Source organism: Chiloscyllium plagiosum, chromosome 19 (genome assembly GCF_004010195.1).
Source record: "Chiloscyllium plagiosum isolate BGI_BamShark_2017 chromosome 19, ASM401019v2, whole genome shotgun sequence".
Lineage (NCBI taxonomy): Eukaryota > Metazoa > Chordata > Chondrichthyes > Orectolobiformes > Hemiscylliidae > Chiloscyllium > Chiloscyllium plagiosum.
Window position 1 is genome coordinate 17,452,486 of NC_057728.1, and position 17,994 is coordinate 17,470,479.

At 37.2% G+C, this 17,994-nt stretch overlaps 1 protein-coding gene across 3 annotated transcripts in view; it reads left to right on the forward strand.

The window, feature by feature from the left end:
* LOC122559552 (beta-parvin) overlaps positions 1–17,394 on the forward strand; it is an 81,097-nt gene extending 63,703 nt beyond the window's left edge. For all 3 annotated transcript variants that reach the window (XM_043709207.1, XM_043709209.1, XM_043709208.1), the window contains exons 11-13: positions 4,460–4,561; positions 7,482–7,554; positions 10,848–17,394. In XM_043709207.1, the coding sequence (XP_043565142.1) occupies positions 4,460–4,561; positions 7,482–7,554; positions 10,848–10,924 (252 nt within the window). In that variant the 3' untranslated portion in view covers positions 10,925–17,394. The remainder of the gene's footprint in view (positions 1–4,459; positions 4,562–7,481; positions 7,555–10,847) is intronic.
* Positions 17,395–17,994: the final 600 nt, after the last annotated feature.

Genomic DNA, 17,994 nt, shown 5'->3' on the forward strand with positions numbered 1-17,994 from the left:
CCTGATCAGATTCTGGGGATTTATCCACTTTTAACCGTTTCAAGACATCCAGCACTTCCTCCTCTGTAATCTGGACATTTTGCAAGATGTGACCATCTATTTCCCTACAGTCTATATCTTCCATATCCTTTTCCACAGTAAATACTGATGCAAAATATTCATTTAGTATCTCCCCCATTTTCTGTTGCTCCACACAAAGGCTGCCTTGCTGATCTTTGAGGGGCCCTCTTCTCTCCCTAGTTACCCTTTTGTCCTTAATATATTTGTAAAAACCCTTTGTTTTCTCCTTAATTCTATTTGCCAAAGCTATCTCATGTCCCCGTTTTGCCCTCCTGATTTCCCTCTTAAGTATACTCCTACTTTCTTTATACTCTTGTGGTATAAACATATATTAATAAATATTGCAGATGAGTGGAATCGAGACCAATCCTCCAAGTTAAATCAAAACATAAAGACAAGGCACCAAAAACATTTTGCGAAGGGTAAAAGAAAACCATCCTTGTTGGCCAATAGTCCAAAAAAAATAGAATTTAGCAAATTCACACAGTCCACCGGGTTGACAAAATCAAATTGCTGAGGAGAAAGTGAGGACTGCAGATGCTGGAGAGTGAGTTGAAAATGTGTTGCTGGAAAAGCGCAGCAGGTCAGGCAGCATCCAAGGAACAGGAGAATCGACGTTTCGGGCCAAATCAAATTGCTAACTACCATAAATTGGCTAAAGATGTTCGAAACATGTTTTGATTCAGGTGGAATTCAATCCGGTTCCAAATCTTTTGGGAGAGGTCATAGTGCAGCTTTTCAGGGTTTACAAGCTATTCAAAATATTGAAATATAGAAACTATATCAGGTTCCCAAATACTTTTATGTAAGAAAGGGAATGAGAGGATTTGAGGGTTTCTCCTTCCTAACTCTCTAGGTTTGTATGAGAACAGAAACCAAAGCTAGAAAATGTTCCTCGTCAAGTATCAGCAAAGGGGACCATCTATAATCTCTTTCAAAGTCAGGTTTTCGAGTAAGTGAACTGCAGAACTTGTTTAATTTTTCCTAAAAGCTGGGTGGTTGTTTCCCAAAATCATTTGACTTTCTGTAATTAGCAGAGGGATCGTCGCTCATGTTATACTTTGACCTAATTTCTAACAAAGTGAGAATCCCCTTTTCCTATTGTGACAACTTGTTTAATCTAGGTATCCAGATGGTTCAATATCTTCCAATATTTTTTAATATAATCCACAAATATAGTTATTTTGTCCCAATAAGTAGCATCATCTTCCCAAAGGAAAAAATGCATGAGAAACTTTAAAAGTTTTGTTCATAAACTCAGTCATGATAAGGATGATTTGAGAGTCTTGGGAAACTTGTCAGTTGTGTGTGTTAATAATCTCAATATCATATTGCTTGCTACAGGAGCAACATATAGAGAAGAATCCAGTAAACACGGTATAACAATTAATACCTGAGTTTTTATAAATGACATTTTGACGTTAATAATCCTCAATTCCAAATTGTTAACCCTATTTTCAGTGAGATCGATTGTCACAGCCTCTTACCTGCTTCCTGTAGCTTGACACACAAGATACCAGTTTCAGCTTGTTGTTGGTCTTATTCTACTTTCAGTCAGTCATAGAATCATGCAGCACAGAAACACCCTTCAGTCCAACTTGTCTGCGCCAACCAGCCATCCCAGTCTCACCTAGTCCCATTTGGCCCATATCCTGCTAAACCTTCCTATTCATATATCCATCCAGATGCCTTTTAAATGTTGCAATTGTACCCACCACCAGCACTTCTGGCAACTCATTCCATACACGCACCAGTTCCTTTTTAAAACTATCCCTTCTCACCTTAAACCTATGCTGTCTAGTTTTGGACACCTCTACCCTTGGAAAAAGACCTTGGCTATTCACCCTATCCATGCCACTCATGATTTTATAAATCTCTACAAGGTCACCCTCAGTCTTCACTCCAAGGAAAAAAACCCCAGCCAATCAACCTCTTCCAATAATTCAAACCCTACAATCCCAGCAACATCCTTGTAAATCTTTTCTGCATCCTCTCAAGTTTAACAACATCCCTCCAGTAGAAGAGCAACCAGAATTGTATACAGTATTCCAAAATACCCTTGCCTATGTTCTGTACAGCTGCAACATGATGTCCCAACTCCTATACTCAGTGTTCTGACCAGTGAAGACAAGCGTGCCAAACGCCGCCTTCACCCCACTGTCTACCTCTGACTTCACTTTCAAGGAAGTATGCACCTGCAACCCTAAGTCTCTTTGTTCAGCAACACTCCCCATTAACTGTATATGTCCTGCCCTGGTTTGCCTTAGCAAAATGCAACATCTCACATTTATCTACATTAAACGGTATCTGCCACTCCTCGCCCATCTGATCAAGGTCCTGTTGTACTCTTGAGATAATCTTCAGAATCCACTGCACCACCTATTTTGGTGTCATAGAATCCCTAGTGTGGAAACATCCAAAGAGTATCTCATCAGACCCATTCCCCTATGCTATTATTTTACATTTCTCCTGACTAATGCACCTAACCTACACATCCCTGAATGCTATGGGCAGTTTAACATGGCCAATTCACCTAACCTGCACAACTTTGGTCTGTGGGAGGAAACTAGAGCACCCAGAGGAAACCCACACAGACATGGGCAAAATGTGCAAACTCCACACGGACATTCGCTCAAGGCTGGAATTGAATTCGGGTCTCTGGCACTGTGATGCTGCAGTGCTAACCACTGAGACACCTTGCCTCATCTACAAACTTACTAACCCTACCTCTTATATTTACATCCAAATCTCTCTAATTCTCTTTACTTCTTTACTTTCCTCAGTCTCCTGCCCTTTAGCCAACCCCACATCTTTAAAAACACAAAATAGTTTTCCTTTAAAGAAAGTAAAATTTAAAATGGATATTTGAACCAAATGATGTTCCATCCGGAAAATTGAATGCAAATATTAAAATATCTTGTATTTGATCTGAGTGCTGAATTGAACTGAACTGAATTTTCTTCGATTTTACATTTACTGTATAATATTTTTCATCTTCGTAAGTTTTATACCTATGGTTTAGGACCTTTTGATTGTTCTCCCCCATCCAACTTCAAAGTATTAACAGGAACAGATAGAGTAGATAAGAGAATATCCTATTTCCACTGATTGGGGATTCTAGAATTTAAAGTTCATTTTTGAGAATTAGGGCCAGGCATTCAAGAGATATGTTAGGAAGCATTTCTACATGCCAACGATGGTGAATGTTTGGAACTTTTCTTCCACAAATGGCAGTGAATCCTGGATCAGTTGTTAACTTTAAATGTGCGGTATATAATTTTTTAAGTAAAGGTATTAAGAGATATGGGCCAAAGGCCATATGGAGTGCGCCCACAGTTCTGTCATCGCATTGAATGGCGGAACAGGCACAAGAACCAAATGCCCTACTCCTGTCGCATGTTCCTATCTATCTCATGGGCTCTCAGCATTAGATTAGATTAGATTAGATTAGATTAGTTACAGTGTGGAAACAGGCCCTTCGGCCCAACAAGTCCACACCGCCCCGCCGAAGCGCAACCCACCCACACCCCTACATTTACCCCTTACCTAACACTACGGGCAATTTGGCAGGGCCAATTCACCTGACCTGCACATCTTTGGACTGTGGGAGGAAACCGGAGCACCCGGAGGAAACCCACGCAGACACGGGGAGAATGTGCAAACTCCACACAGTCAGTCGCCTGAGTCGGGAATTGAACCCGGATCTCTGGCGCTGTGAGGCAGCAGTGCTAACCACTGTGCCACCGTGCCGCCCATTGTGTTCAACTGTTAAGTTAAATAGAGTTGCATATCTTCTTCTGTTCTAAGTAGAAGCTTTTTTGCAGTGTTGATTGCTGTTTTTGTGGGCTCAAACTTCCTGACATTGATCTCCAGTTGCTTTTCACTAACTTGAATCAATTTGTCATCCTCATCAATATACAGCTTGAAATAATGTTCATGATTGCCATTTTGCTATGTAAGTTATTTTCTCTCTTCATACTTATACATAAGATCACTTGTCAATTGTTTTCTTTCCCTGCTGGAAAATCCAGATTTCTTCTGTGTCTCCTCAGCGCAATGATCTGATGACAGAATTGCTTCTCTTATTCTTATCTGTGCTGTCTCCAGGGCAGCTGTATCTTGGTCCTCGACTGGACACAATAGGCCTGGCATTGTCTGACCAGAGAGCTGTGCACAAACTTTAAATTGCTATGCACCTGTTCAGAACGTGTAGTTTAAATGGATGTTGTCCTCCAAATTGAGCTGTACTTCGCATTCATGTTGTTTAATTATATTTGCTTAATTGATTTCTATTCCAAGTTGATCAGATATGTTTTTTTAGAAGAAATTTAAGTGATTTGGATTAGCTATCTGCTTTATAGAGTAGAAGCACTGTCATTTTAATGTACTACTCTGTCAGTTTGCAGATGGTGTATACTTGGTGTTGCTTATGGGACTTCTTGAAGATTACTTTGTTCCTCTCTACAACTTCTATCTGACACCAGAAAGTTTTGAACAGAAGGTCAGTCCTATGAGTACAGTATAGTTGACTCTTGTTCAATCAGCTGCATTTGCAATTTGTGAGCTTTTATTAATTTAGCAAGGTAGTAAAACTAGCAGGCATTGGTTACTTATGATCCATTGGGTCAGCACATTAATCCTGGTATACTGTGAAAATTGTAATGTTCAAGTTTGATGACCTTTGAACTAGAAGGGGGAACGAGGACAATCTGTAAATCCTGTTAAGAATTTGTAGCAATTGTAAAAAGATCTTTTATTTTTTGGTAATAAATAAGAGTCCATGTCACCTGATGACCTTAAATCAAGAAGCAGTATCAATCGAAAGGAAACTTTGGTGGTTCAGGCTCTACCTGAATCATGCTGTGACCAGGATCCTGGCAAATCGCATAACTAGGGCTATAGGTAGGCTTTAAGCTAAATTTGAGTGTGGGTTTGGTCATTTACATAGAAAAAATTAAAGTGGATTGAACATTCAGAAGAGGTTATTAAAGTTTCCAGAACAATTAATAGGACAGAGAATATAGAAAGAGTAAGGGATCTAACTTTAAATTGATAAGGAGACAATATGAGAAGGGGACTGAAGGTGTTGCGCCAGAATGCACACAGTACCTGAAACAAGGTTAATGAGTGTGTAGCATGGATTGTAATTGGCATGTTTGATGTGGGTGTCACAGAGACATGGCTGCAAGGAGTTTAGCAGTGGGAACAAAATATTCAATGATACACATGAAATCAAAAGGACCAGCAGATAGGCAGATGGAGGTAGGGTTGCCTTGTAAGTAAGAAATGAAATTATATCAATAGCAAGAAATGGCGTAAAATCTGCATGAGGTACAGTTAAGGAACTGCAAAGGAAATAAAGACCCTTGGCCTTATAGCAATAGTCGGGATGTGGGGCAGAAACAAAACCAGGAGATAGAAAAGGCATGTAAGGAAATCATGGGGGACTTCAATGTGCAAGTGGACTGTGAAAATCAATTAGGTAGCAGATCCTGAGAAAAGGTATTTGTGAAATGCCTATGAGATGGTGTTTTTGAAGTAGGTTGTAGTAGAGTCCATTAGGAAACAGACAATTGTGGATTTGGTGATGTGCCAGTGAGGCAGACTTGATTAGGGAGCTAAAGGTAAAGGAACCCTAAAGAGGCGGTCGTCATAATATAGTAGTATTCACCCTGCAGTTTGAGAGGGAGAAGGTGGAAGTGCATTTGTGGGGTGAATAAACGAGGCTGACTGCTAATGAGACTATAGCATTTAGTGTATGGAGCTAGGAGACTGAGGGTGCCCAAGCTTCACTTCACAGACTCTTGCAAGCATGAGGCGAAGACCCTAATCATCGACGATCTTACCTGAAATCACCAGCTGGTGATGAAAGGATATGGCAATATCCCTGTTGGCTAGTGTGCACGACTAAGATGACCATTGACCTTAACAGCTTGTCAAAAGTCACTGATGCAAAACAATAATCCACATTGTCACTTGGCACCTTCATGTGTGCCTTTTATGGCAGAACCTGCCTGTCAAGGATTGACTTTCACAGTCATCAGTAAAAGAACACCAAATGTAGACATCCCCATGTAAATGGATTACTGTTGCATGTATATTGTTTTATAAATGAAAGAATGCCAGTGCACACGGGGACCCTAACAGTAAGTGGTAAGAATTATATGTTCACGAATGGAAAGGTTTCTGAATTGAAATTTATATATTTCATATGAGGTTCAATTTAAAATAATGTGCCTGTTTAGGTTTACTAAATTTAATGTTTATGCAACAATTTCAGCTTTCCACCTTTTTAAAAAAAAAAGCCTGCTTTGTAAGTTACGTGTTGAGATCTAATTGATGGAAAAGTACATTTCTTTGTCTAGGTAATCCACAAATCCATTGTGGAGTCATGAAGGTCCTGATTCAGGATATCACTGCTGCACTAAGAAAGAGCAAAACCCATCTTCATCAGTATTGCAGTTGTGCAAAGGAATCTTTTGAATCAATAAAAACACAACCTCAGAGCAAAAGGATGATGAATTTCCTGTGGAGTAGGGTTGATGAGTTAATGGTATAACATTAATAAGCATTTAATTTATAACAAGTTTTTTTAAAAGGCTAGAATAGTACAGTGAGTAAATTATAGAAGTTTTTAATGTTTTTGGATTTTTAAAATATTCTTGACTCTCGGGTTTTCAGTCCTTGCATCTTAGATTACTGTCTGTTACATGAGTTCCAACTTTTTCCCCTGCTGAGTGTGTCTTCATTTGCTTTAGATCTTTATAAAAGGTTTAGTAATATTCCTGGGATAACAATCGAATAATGAAAACCCTGGCCTGTCAGTTAAGTATCCTGTGATTAATGCCTGTGTTTAAAAAAATCAATTGATCTTGAGCGTTGTAAAATATTTGGATTAAACACATTAAAGATTGGAATAGGTGTCTGCAATATGCAAGGACATTTCTTTGGAGTTTTTGATAATTTCAAGCCTTCCTGAAAAACAATATAAAATAACAATCGCAATGATTTAAACTGACTTGTGCAAATTGGAACTCGTACTTCATGTGATTCAAATAGCTCTGAACTGAAATATTCACTGGTATTTAAATCCATTGGTTTAATGGGGCTTCCACACTTCCATACAACTGTCTGCAAGTTGTGGCATTGTGTGGAAGATGAGTGACTGAAGTTGTGCAGTGCTGAAAAGCATTGGAGCTGGTGCATACATTGTAGGGTTTGGAACTTAGATGATCCTACTCTTACATGGAATGCTGTATTCTAGTTGGTGGGCTGAGCTTTGAATGGAGCAACAGGCATACAGTAGATTTGACTGGTGAATGGTACAGTGAACAGTAGTTATTTTCTTGCAATTTACTTTTTTGATGGACTAAACCTTTGATGTCATGAAGTGATTGTATTAACTGTTTGTTTTTCTGTAGGCTCACAATGTAGCATTTTCCTTTGAGCTTATGCAGGATGGCGGACTTAAGAAACCAAAGGCTCGCCCAGAAGGTATTTTTTGAATTTCAAATATATAATCTTGACTACGGTGGTTCAGATTTATTATCAACTGTATTGCTTATACCAATTATAAGCAACTCTTTAGTATTTGGAACCATAAAATATAATTTCAGGCCAGTATTAAATTGCTGTAGAAATAGAAAATAATCGAATTTGACTCTAGTTACTGTTTGTCAAATTTCAAGGTTGAATTGTACATTGGTTCAGGTACTCACTAGAGCATACTGTATGGCTAGATTTAACATAACATAAGAAAGGGGAGCAGCAGTAGGTCATTCAGCTCTTCAGGTTTGCCCCACATTCAACAAGGTCATGGCTGATCTGTCCCAGGTCTGAATTTCTCTTGCCACCTCGCCATAGCCCTCGAATCAAAAGGTATCTATCTCCTCTTTGAATACTTTCAGTGATCTAGCCTCCACGGCTCTGTGGGGTAGCGAATTCCAGACATTCTGGGAGAGGGCATTCCTTTGCCTCTTAGTTTTACATGTGTGTCATCTTATTCTGTAACTATGCCTTCTAGTTTGGGATTCCCCCACTAGTCTACAATTTCTCAATATCTAACATGTTAAGCCCCCTCAGAATCATTTCAGTGAAATCACCCCTCAATCTTTTAAAATTTAATGAATAAAGTCCTAACCATTTCCTGAAGAAGGGCTTATGCCCGAAACGTCGATTCTCCTGTTCCCTGGATGCTGCCTGACCTGCTGTGCTTCTCCAGCAACACATTTCCAGCCCTAACCAGTTTAGCCATTCTTGATAAATCAACCTATTGAATATCTTTTGAACTGTCTCCACTGCCAGTCCATCCTTTCTTAAACGTGGGAATGAAAACTGTGCAAAGTACTCTCCAAGTGTGGCCTCACCAAGACCATGTACAATTGTAACAAGGTTGCTCTATCTTCCAGTCCTAGCATTAGATGTCATAATTACATATGCCACCTTGCTGTGCCTGCATACTGCCATCTTTTGTGTTTCATGCGCAAGACCGCCTAGATTCCTCTGTATATTTGTTTGGAGTCACTCTCCATTTAAGTAATAGTCTGTGCTTTGATGCTTCCTAGCAAAGTGCATATCACTTTCTGATATCAAACTCCATCTGCCAAATTTTTATCTACTTAACTTAAGGAATCTTCAAGGAATCTACTTATGTCTTCATCATAATGTACACTCTCTCCTATTTTTGTATCAACATCAAATTTGGATAAATCACACTCTGCCCTCTCCTCAAAGTTACTAATATAGGTAGCAAATGATAATGGCACTTCAGAAGTTATGTATTTCCAACCTGAAAGATCATTGATCCTAACTGTTTGTCTTCTGCATTAACCAATCCTTAATCCATGCTAATACATTATCCTCAATAACATTAGCTCTTATCCTGTGCAATAAACTTTATGTGGCACCTTATCAAATGGCTTCTGGAAATCCAAAATCACTATATCTACCAGTTCCTCTTTATCAACTGTGCTTGTTATATCTTCAAAGATCACTTACAGATTTCTCAAATGTGATTTTTCTTAGACCAAACTTTGTTGATTGTATTGAGCTTCCTAAATTCTTGCTGTTTCTTCCTTCATAATTGACTCTAGCATTTACCCAGTGAATGATTTAATCTAATTGGTGTATAGCATCCTGCTTTTTTTCCTCTCTCCCTTCTTAAACAGGTGCTTCACATTAGCAATCTCCCAATCTACTGGAACTCTTCTAGTATTCAGTAAGTTTTGGCTATTTGACCAATGCCTCCATTATCCCTACAGCTACTTTAAAACCCTTGAATGCAGACTATCAGGTCCTGGCAACTTGTCTGTCTTTTGTCCCATTAGTTTGTTGAATGTTTCTTACCTTCTGTTAGAGACCATTACAGGATCTTTCCTCTCTTTAGCGCTTTGCTTACCTGTTATCTTTGGAATGTTCATAGTGTCTTCCACCATGAAGACCAGTGCAAAGTATTGGTTTCTACTATTTGCTGTTTCCCTGTTCCCCATTATTAATACCCCAGTTATATCCTCAAAAGGTCCCATGTTTATCTTTTTTTAAAATGTTCCTGAAGAAGTTCTTGCTGATTTGTTTTTATATTTATTGCCAATTTACTTTCATAATCACTTTTTTTTTCTATTAGCCTTTTGCCATCTGATTCTTAAAATAGTTGCAAAGTCCTAGCATGCCACTAGTTTTCGTCATTTTATATGTCATAGTTTTTATTGGATAGTCTTCTTGACTATCTTTGTTAACCAACTCAACGTCCAACTTAAGAATGAAATGCCAAAAAGGATGTATTAATATTAATTTAATGATTGATATACAAACATTTCCTCATATTTAGGAACAGTGCCCTGTTCATTTGCATAGAAATTGAGTAGTGAACTGACTTAAGAATGGAACCTATTCTCAACGGGGGGAATGTCTGTAATTTCCATTGTTCAGTTTGTGGAAACTGGTTTGAGATTTGAGTTGCTTTCCCTCAAGCTGAATTTGAGATTCAATCATGTTGTGATTGCTACCACCCAGAGGATTGTTATATATAGGATCTTTTATAAATCTCATGTATTACTAGATTTAAAATGTCCTGTTCCCAGGTAGGTTTCAACGTACTGCTTTACGAAGCAATTTCTGGTGCACTCTACAATTTAATTTTCCATGTTACCTTTCCCCATCTGATTTGTGCACAATATGCATATTAAAGTTGCTCATGTCAATTATAATGCTCTTACATGCCTCCACTATTTCCTGATTTATATTTTATCCCTCTGTTAGACAACTGATTGGGGGCTATGGGCGATTGCGACCTGAGATTATGTCCCCTTGCACTCCCTTATTTCCACCCAAGCATCATTGCACCTAAATGACTACTCACCACTGCATTGGTAGTATCTTTTATTAACAAAGCTGTCTCTGACTCTTGTGGCACCTGATAATTATATATTCACGTTGCATAAAAGTTATAAACTGAATGTCTTATACATTTTTGGCAGCAGGTTCCCTGCTGGTTTTATCTTGGTGACTGCATGTGCTGGTGACACTAAACCTTTTGCCTTTTCTGGAGGCAAAAGCTCACTCTTTGCACCTGAAGTTACACTCCAGAGATATCAATGAGATGAAATTAAGTAGGATGAGTTAGAACTGCATTCTCCTGGACTTTTGAGCATTGCTATGGTATGCCAAGCCATGAGCCTGTGATCTTCCCTTTCCAGTTCACTTTCCCTCTTTGCCTTTAATTTCTTTCTTGTGAAATTGCTAATTTTTGTTAGAACGTTCAGTGAATGTGTTGCATATTCTCTTGTCAGATATTGTAAACCTGGACTTGAAGTCAACGCTGAGAGTGCTTTACAATCTATTCACAAAATACAAGAATGTGGAGTAATTGTTGGAATAATCAAGACATTCTGGGAGAAACATCACTGAGCAGTTACCAGGAATGCCTCCCATATACCTGTGCCTTGCCAAGTTGACATCGCAGTATTAGTTTGTTTGGATTTTTTAAATAAGAAAGTTCCTAGTTTGTAATTTGCTTTTATACTTATAAGACTCTTTCCTCCAGATATGTTTCTTCCTTCTCTTAAAACCATTTTGTTATTTAACTAAATGTCCACACCTTGTCTGAAGTGCTACAGTTACAATATTGTCTGTTATAGAGTCAATGGAACCCGACCATTTTATTTCCTGTGTTTTCTTTTATGCTGTATTGTAGTATGAATTTTGTTACACCATGCATGTTACCTGACTCTTTCTCACCAGGTTATATTGAGGATAGAGTATATCATTTGTTTGCCTTGAAACCTCTTGAGGATTGAGCAGTGTTTCACCTTTCAATGCACAGAACTCGTTCCTAGAATATAGTGATGTCTGTGTGGGAGGATACTGGTTAGAAACGGAGAATGCTTTGCAATTGTACAACAATTAATTGACTTTAAAAAGTGACAGGTGTAAGTCATCACTTACGCTGCAATACTGTTTTCTTCACTCTTGTAGTGCAGTGGTAGGTTCCCTACCTTGGAGCCAGGAGACCCAAGTTCAAGTCTCACCTGTTCCAGCATTGTGCAGTAACATCTGTAAATAGGTTGATTAGAAAATAGTAACTGTTTTCTTCAAATGGCCCTAGAGGTGCAATGGTAGTGTCCCTTCCTCTGAACCAAAAGTCTGGGTTCAAGTCCCACCTGATCCAAAAGTATGTACTAGCATTTTTTAACAGATTGTTTAGAAAATATATTATTTTCTTCAGGGGCTTTTGTGTGTAGTGGTAGTCTCCTGACCTCTGAGCCTCATTAGTTCAAATCCCATCTGCTCCAGAGGTGTGTAATAATATCTCTGAAGGTTGATTAACAAATATCTATTTTCTTCAAGTAATCATGACGCATCTTCTTCGTTTATATGAAAATTATCCTATATATTTACTCCCACAATTTCATCAGTTGAAATGAAGTAAATAATGCAGTTATAGTATTGTTCATGTGCTATGCCTTATTTTATCATTGTCCACTTTAGTTCTTAAAGCCAAGAGAGTAGGTTTCTACTTCCTTTTAAGGCTTTACCAATGACACTGAGAGATGCATATGTCTTGCATTTTTCTCCTGGGCTCAAATGTCTCAGTGCAGCTGAGATTGAGAATTCAGTGAAGCAGCAACTTTCATCTCTTTACAATGCTACAGCCTCACTGCAAGCAGTGATTCATCATTGTTGGAGTACTACACTGAGAGATTAAGTCAGTACAATTTATGTAATAAAATAATTCTCACAAATTTGTAACAGGCTTTACAAAGATAAGAATTTCTTCTGCTTTTGTAATCTGTCTCAAATTCTTAGGAAAATGATGGCCACAACAACAAAGGAGGAGGAAGTGACTGAACATAATGTTCTAAGGAGAGAGTGACAAGTAGTTGGGTTGAAAAGCCGTCATCAAAATTAATGGAAGGAAATAATACAGTGAAAATACTGACTTGAAGGAATTTTCTTTCTTTAAATGATCAGAATTAATTATTTGTATGGATCCCAGAAAATGTTCTAGGATTTTACTGCAGTGTTCTAAATTACAATACTTAATATTTAATGTATGTTTTGACAATGGGTAATTAAGTAGAGGCACAGAAAAAGCCGGGTTAAATATACTTAGATAACTTATATAACAATACAAAACGGTTAAACATAAACTAATTATGTATCAGTACACAGCTGGTTGACTACTTGAATTCTGTATTTTGACAATTCTGTTTTTTTTTTGGTATTTAATACTGTTAAAGAAAATCAAAATATTAGGCTGGAGATTGAAATGTTAATGAATCCTTCAACCAAATGGTGGCACTGTAGTACAAGTAGACTGTAAGGCACAAGTGAGCCTTTACAATATGACTGAAACATTTCTGCTTTGAAACATTTGTCACTTTGCAGACTACTGAATATTAGGGTGCTGGGGGTGTCTGGAAGCAAAATTCCTTGTTTTGCCAGAAATGTTTTGAAAGCTGTTTTATAATTGGAAAATGAGGAGGGCTTAGTGCACCGTATTTGAGATGACTGATTCACCAAGTTAAAATTGATGATTTTAATGGAGCAAAGTTAACCTGAGTACAGATTGAGAATTCTTGGATAAAATTGTTGATGGGAGAAATCTCCCTCTGTAGGAGCACAATCATGTTACCCACTCACCCAGGGACAGCATAAGGACAGTTTAACCTGTGTAATTGGGCCTTGATCTAGAGGATTCACCGTTCTCCTTTGCTGAGTCATAACCCAGGGTGCAAGTAACTGCTTTCAGAGGTCTAATCTCAGTGCTTATTTCTTACCTACTTTATTCACCCTCTCACAAGAGTGGCACTGAAGTGGAAGAAGGTGTCAAATTCAATCCTTATAAACTGCAAGTGAAATGTAGAGCCTTCAAATTGTGTCAATGCATGGGAACCTTGCAAAGCAAGCTCCTTAATGGTACAGGAGTTCAGAAAACATTGCAAATTGTAGGAACAGTTCTGTTTTTCTGTATTTTTTTAATATACTTGAGTGATTATATCATAAACTGTTTTCTATTGTTAGATTCCAATCTACAATTATAATTGAGACATGAACAGATAGTGAAATACATGTACTATAACTGGCACTTGAGCATTGGAAAAAAAGTTTGCACACAGTTGGGTTTTTTCTGATATTTGCCTTGCATACAGTTATTTGTTTTGCCATTGTGACAATTTATAAACTCTTACTATCTTTTGTATAATCTTTTACTATTTATCAAACCAACAAGTTTATAGGTATTTTCTTAGTGCATAATATCATCAACTACGGTGCTAGTTAGGTGTAACCAGAGGCCAGTATGGTTATAACTTGCAGTGTCAATTTACTTGAAAATTGTTTCTTTTAATAGAAAAGTATACTATTAGCTGCAATTCTTCATAAACTGGAGATAAGTTTACAGTGATGCAGTCACTGACTAGTGTTACTTGAACAATCATACACATGTACCTGTAAGTTCCTTTTGCACTGAATTACCTTAATAGTGTGATTTTCTTCTAGCACTTTAGAAGAGTATAAATATGATTCATTGATGTTATCAGTTTTCTTATTTTGTATGTCATCTGAGTTATATTCACTGTAAGTAAGGTACAAGACACCAGCACGTTTCCATCTGGTATATCAGTCTTCGCAATCTCATAAAAAAACCCATATCCGACTTTACATAATGCCCTACTAGTGCATCTCCCTGAACTTGCTGATCTACATTGATTCCTGGTCACCTAATGTCTCCAGTTTAACTACTTCCTCCTTTAATTTAAATCCCTCTATGGCCATTTCATTCCATAACTTTGTAGCCTCCTAAAGTGCTTCTTCAGGCTCCTCCTCCCATTGAGCCCTACATTCTTACAAATTTGACCTTTCATGCATTTTCCCTTCCCTATCTTTCACTTCTGCACTATGCCTGCTTTCAACGGTTTGGAATTCCCATTTTACATCCCATGTAACCTCTGTTAATGCGTTCTGTTGACAAAACCTTGTTCTCCTGTTACGTCATCACCATTAGCAAGGCATCAATTAATTTGAAGATTAAGAATCTTGGGATATTTTTGTGTTAAAGGCATGTCTAAATGTTTCTGCTGCATGCCATTTACATGGTACAGATTTTACCTACTAGTTGCCCAAGCCTGGTTATTATCCCAACTTGTTGCAGACTCGGATGGGCTGCTTTATTGTTGGAAGAGATTGCCCATTAATGTAACCGCTAATGTTTGCATTCCAGAAAGCTTCCCTGATGAATTTGATGACCGAATGTAGCAGTTTTTCCTCCCATTCCCAACCACCTTTAGTGCCTCCTATTCTTAAGCTATCTTAAGGGTTTCCCTTTGATTCCATTAACTCAAGTTTGGCCAGGCTTCTTTGTGCTGTGCTTGGTTAATTGCTGTCTTCTTGTTGATTGCACGTACTACTGCCTGTCCTCCAGGCTGCCTTTTCCCTGGGGTGATGTGTAATATAAGGACATACATCCAGATTATGCCTCTGACTTAATTGACAAGACATCAGAATGGATCAAGCTACCATGTTGTTTATCTATTCCTAGTATATAAGAACAAGATCACTGTTACCTGAATTAATCTGATTCATGTTAATGTAGCTATAACATGACTGAATTTATACAGAATATCCTCTGCAATAAATATAGTTAAGTTTTGACTTATGTACAATATGTTCTTTAGGAATATGGAGGTTGTAAATCTCACTGATTCTTGGCAATTTAATTTTAATCTTAAAATAATTAGTTAAATTCTTGCAACCAAATCACTGACTTTATAGTGCATAAAATTTGAAAGTTACAATTGTATGCTGCACCTTTTTGACACTTGGAACTGGCTGATATTGAAAGTTGCAGCTAAGTGAGGCTCAAGAATCTGATTTTAAAGTTAAACCAAGTTTTGACTTTTTTTTAAATGTTCAGAAACACTGAATATTTACATTTTCTTCACTCTACTGCATTGGGTAGTGTCAGTTCTAATACACTCTCCAAGAAAAAAAACAGGTTAGTTTTTAAAGTATTTTAAGGTTAAACACATTATATTCCATGTTAATAGAATATTAGATGTGTGGAACTCAAATTGAATACTTCTTACTGAACAAGAGAATGTGAACAATAACCTTGACTACAGCTTGGACTCTTATTCCTAGCAGCATATTTACATCTGTTTCTTGTAAAGGTGATGTATTCTGGAGGACCTATCAGATTGCAAAGGTGCATTTTACAGCTCCCTTTACAAATTTTGCAAAGGTACTATGCATGTAGACAGCATTCTGACATTTGAGCTGCTTTATCCAGGCCTGTATGATGATTTCGTAGTGACAATTTTGACTTGAATGAAGGAATTGGATTACTAGCTGACCTCATTAGAGATGAGGTGAAGCTGTATGGGACAAGATGTTAGCCCACTATTTAGAAAGTTCAGTTTTAGTTATGTAATAAATATAATTTATTTTAATTGATTTTGTTGGATGAATCCTCAATGCAATAAACGTAGATATCACTATCATGAGCAGTCCAACAGGAATATTCTATAGATCGAACAGAAGGTTACATAGTATTGCAATACATTTTAAAATATTTTATTGCCAATAATGCAATTCAGCTGAAGTTAGTGCTGCACCATTATAAATAAACATTATGACACAAAAGTAACTGCAACTATAGTTTGTGTTTAAAGCAGTTCAAAATCTGATGTCTCAGAAAGATTGCTGTTTGATCACTGCTTTTGCCATCCCACTCAGCATCCTTAGAGAGCATTTGTATAATGAATATTCAGTGAAGCAATGTATTGTGGTAATCATCTCAATTTCCCATTCCTATTTTTGTGCTCTCATTGGGAGTCCATGTTTGATTATTTGTTCAAAATTAATTCAATGGCATACCAGGGTTAATCTTTGGTGAAGGAATGGGGTTGTCAAGATTATTCTCTCCCCGGATTTGGTTGTTTATTTTTGGTTGCTTGTTTGTCATTATAATGTAAATTTCAGCTAATAAGGGATATCAACTTAATGTCCAAATATTATACTTAAACAATACAGGCACATGTCCAGCTGTTTTAAGAAGTTTATAGCAAATCTGTGAAAATAGCCCAAAATAGTAACAGAATCTGAACTATAACCAGCAAAGTATTGCATAAAACCTCAAACTGATTCAAGTTATGATAGGAAGATATTAGGTTTTCACATGAGTGAAACAGGTTAGTGCGGTGATTGGTCAGGAAACTGTACTTTCACCCTTAGCAGCTAGGTGTGAGTCTAAACCTGATTGAGTTTTGACAGTTTCATCATAGATGTCAGTTCATGGAATATAATTTGGTACTAAATAATCAGTCTTTCTCATGGACATGCATTGTGGAAAACATTGTTTTCCTATTGGGATTAACTACAGATTTCTGCAAAAGCATAATAAGAATTCAGAATGCAGTTAACCAGTTAGTTACTTTTGTTGAGTGTAGTTATGATGCTGGAGTTGCTTACCTCAGTACAGACATGTCTCAACTCATATTATACCTGATGTATTTGAGAAGGAAAGAATTTCTCATTTATAGTGAAGTATCCAACAGAAGTGTTCATCTATTATTAGAAAAACGTGTTGCTCCAATCACAAGCTTTTAAGAACTTGAGAAATTATCTTGTCTTCGTGCACTGTTAATGAATTGTCCTACTGTTAAAAGTTATTTCTTTATTTGATCTCCAAGGTCACTTAAAATGCAGTACTGAGTCAGTTACTAAGAGTATCAGAAACTATACTCCTGTGAAAGAATACAAATGTCTTCTGTATGCATGGTTTGAGAAACATTAACCATTATTTATTCTAATAAATATGTTTGTTAGTGACCACGATGATATGTAGTTTTTGTTGCCTTATTAAAGTTTCACTGGTCTTGCAATTATCATAGCTGACAAAGCTGTAAGTACTACTATATTTCATTTCCTTTTTTTGTATATACATTTATTAGCAATTTTTTTAACTTTACAAACATACAAGATTATTGAAAAAAAAAAGCAATAACAAATATCAATATAATAAAAAGAAAAAAATACAAATTACAATACAACTACTGTCTACTAACTACTAACCTATCCTATAATACAAAGCAAACCCTAATACTGTGCAAAGCAACACCAAAAAAAATGAGCAAAATAAAACCAAAAATACACAAAATACAGAACAGCTATGCTCAGTGCAAAGCACCCAAACAAGGGAACGGGAGGATTGTATATATACCCGTAATAACTCAGGAGACCCCTTCCAGGGCTCAGGGCTTGACAAATCTAATCATCCTGGTTAAAGAAACGCCATAGTTAAGATAACTGACAATTCTATATCCAAATAACTCAAGTAGGGATGCCATGTCTTATAAAATGGTCTGTTGTGTGGTGCACCATGTTTGTAAAAACGTCCAAGGGAATGTGCTCCATAATTAATTTCTGCCATCCCAG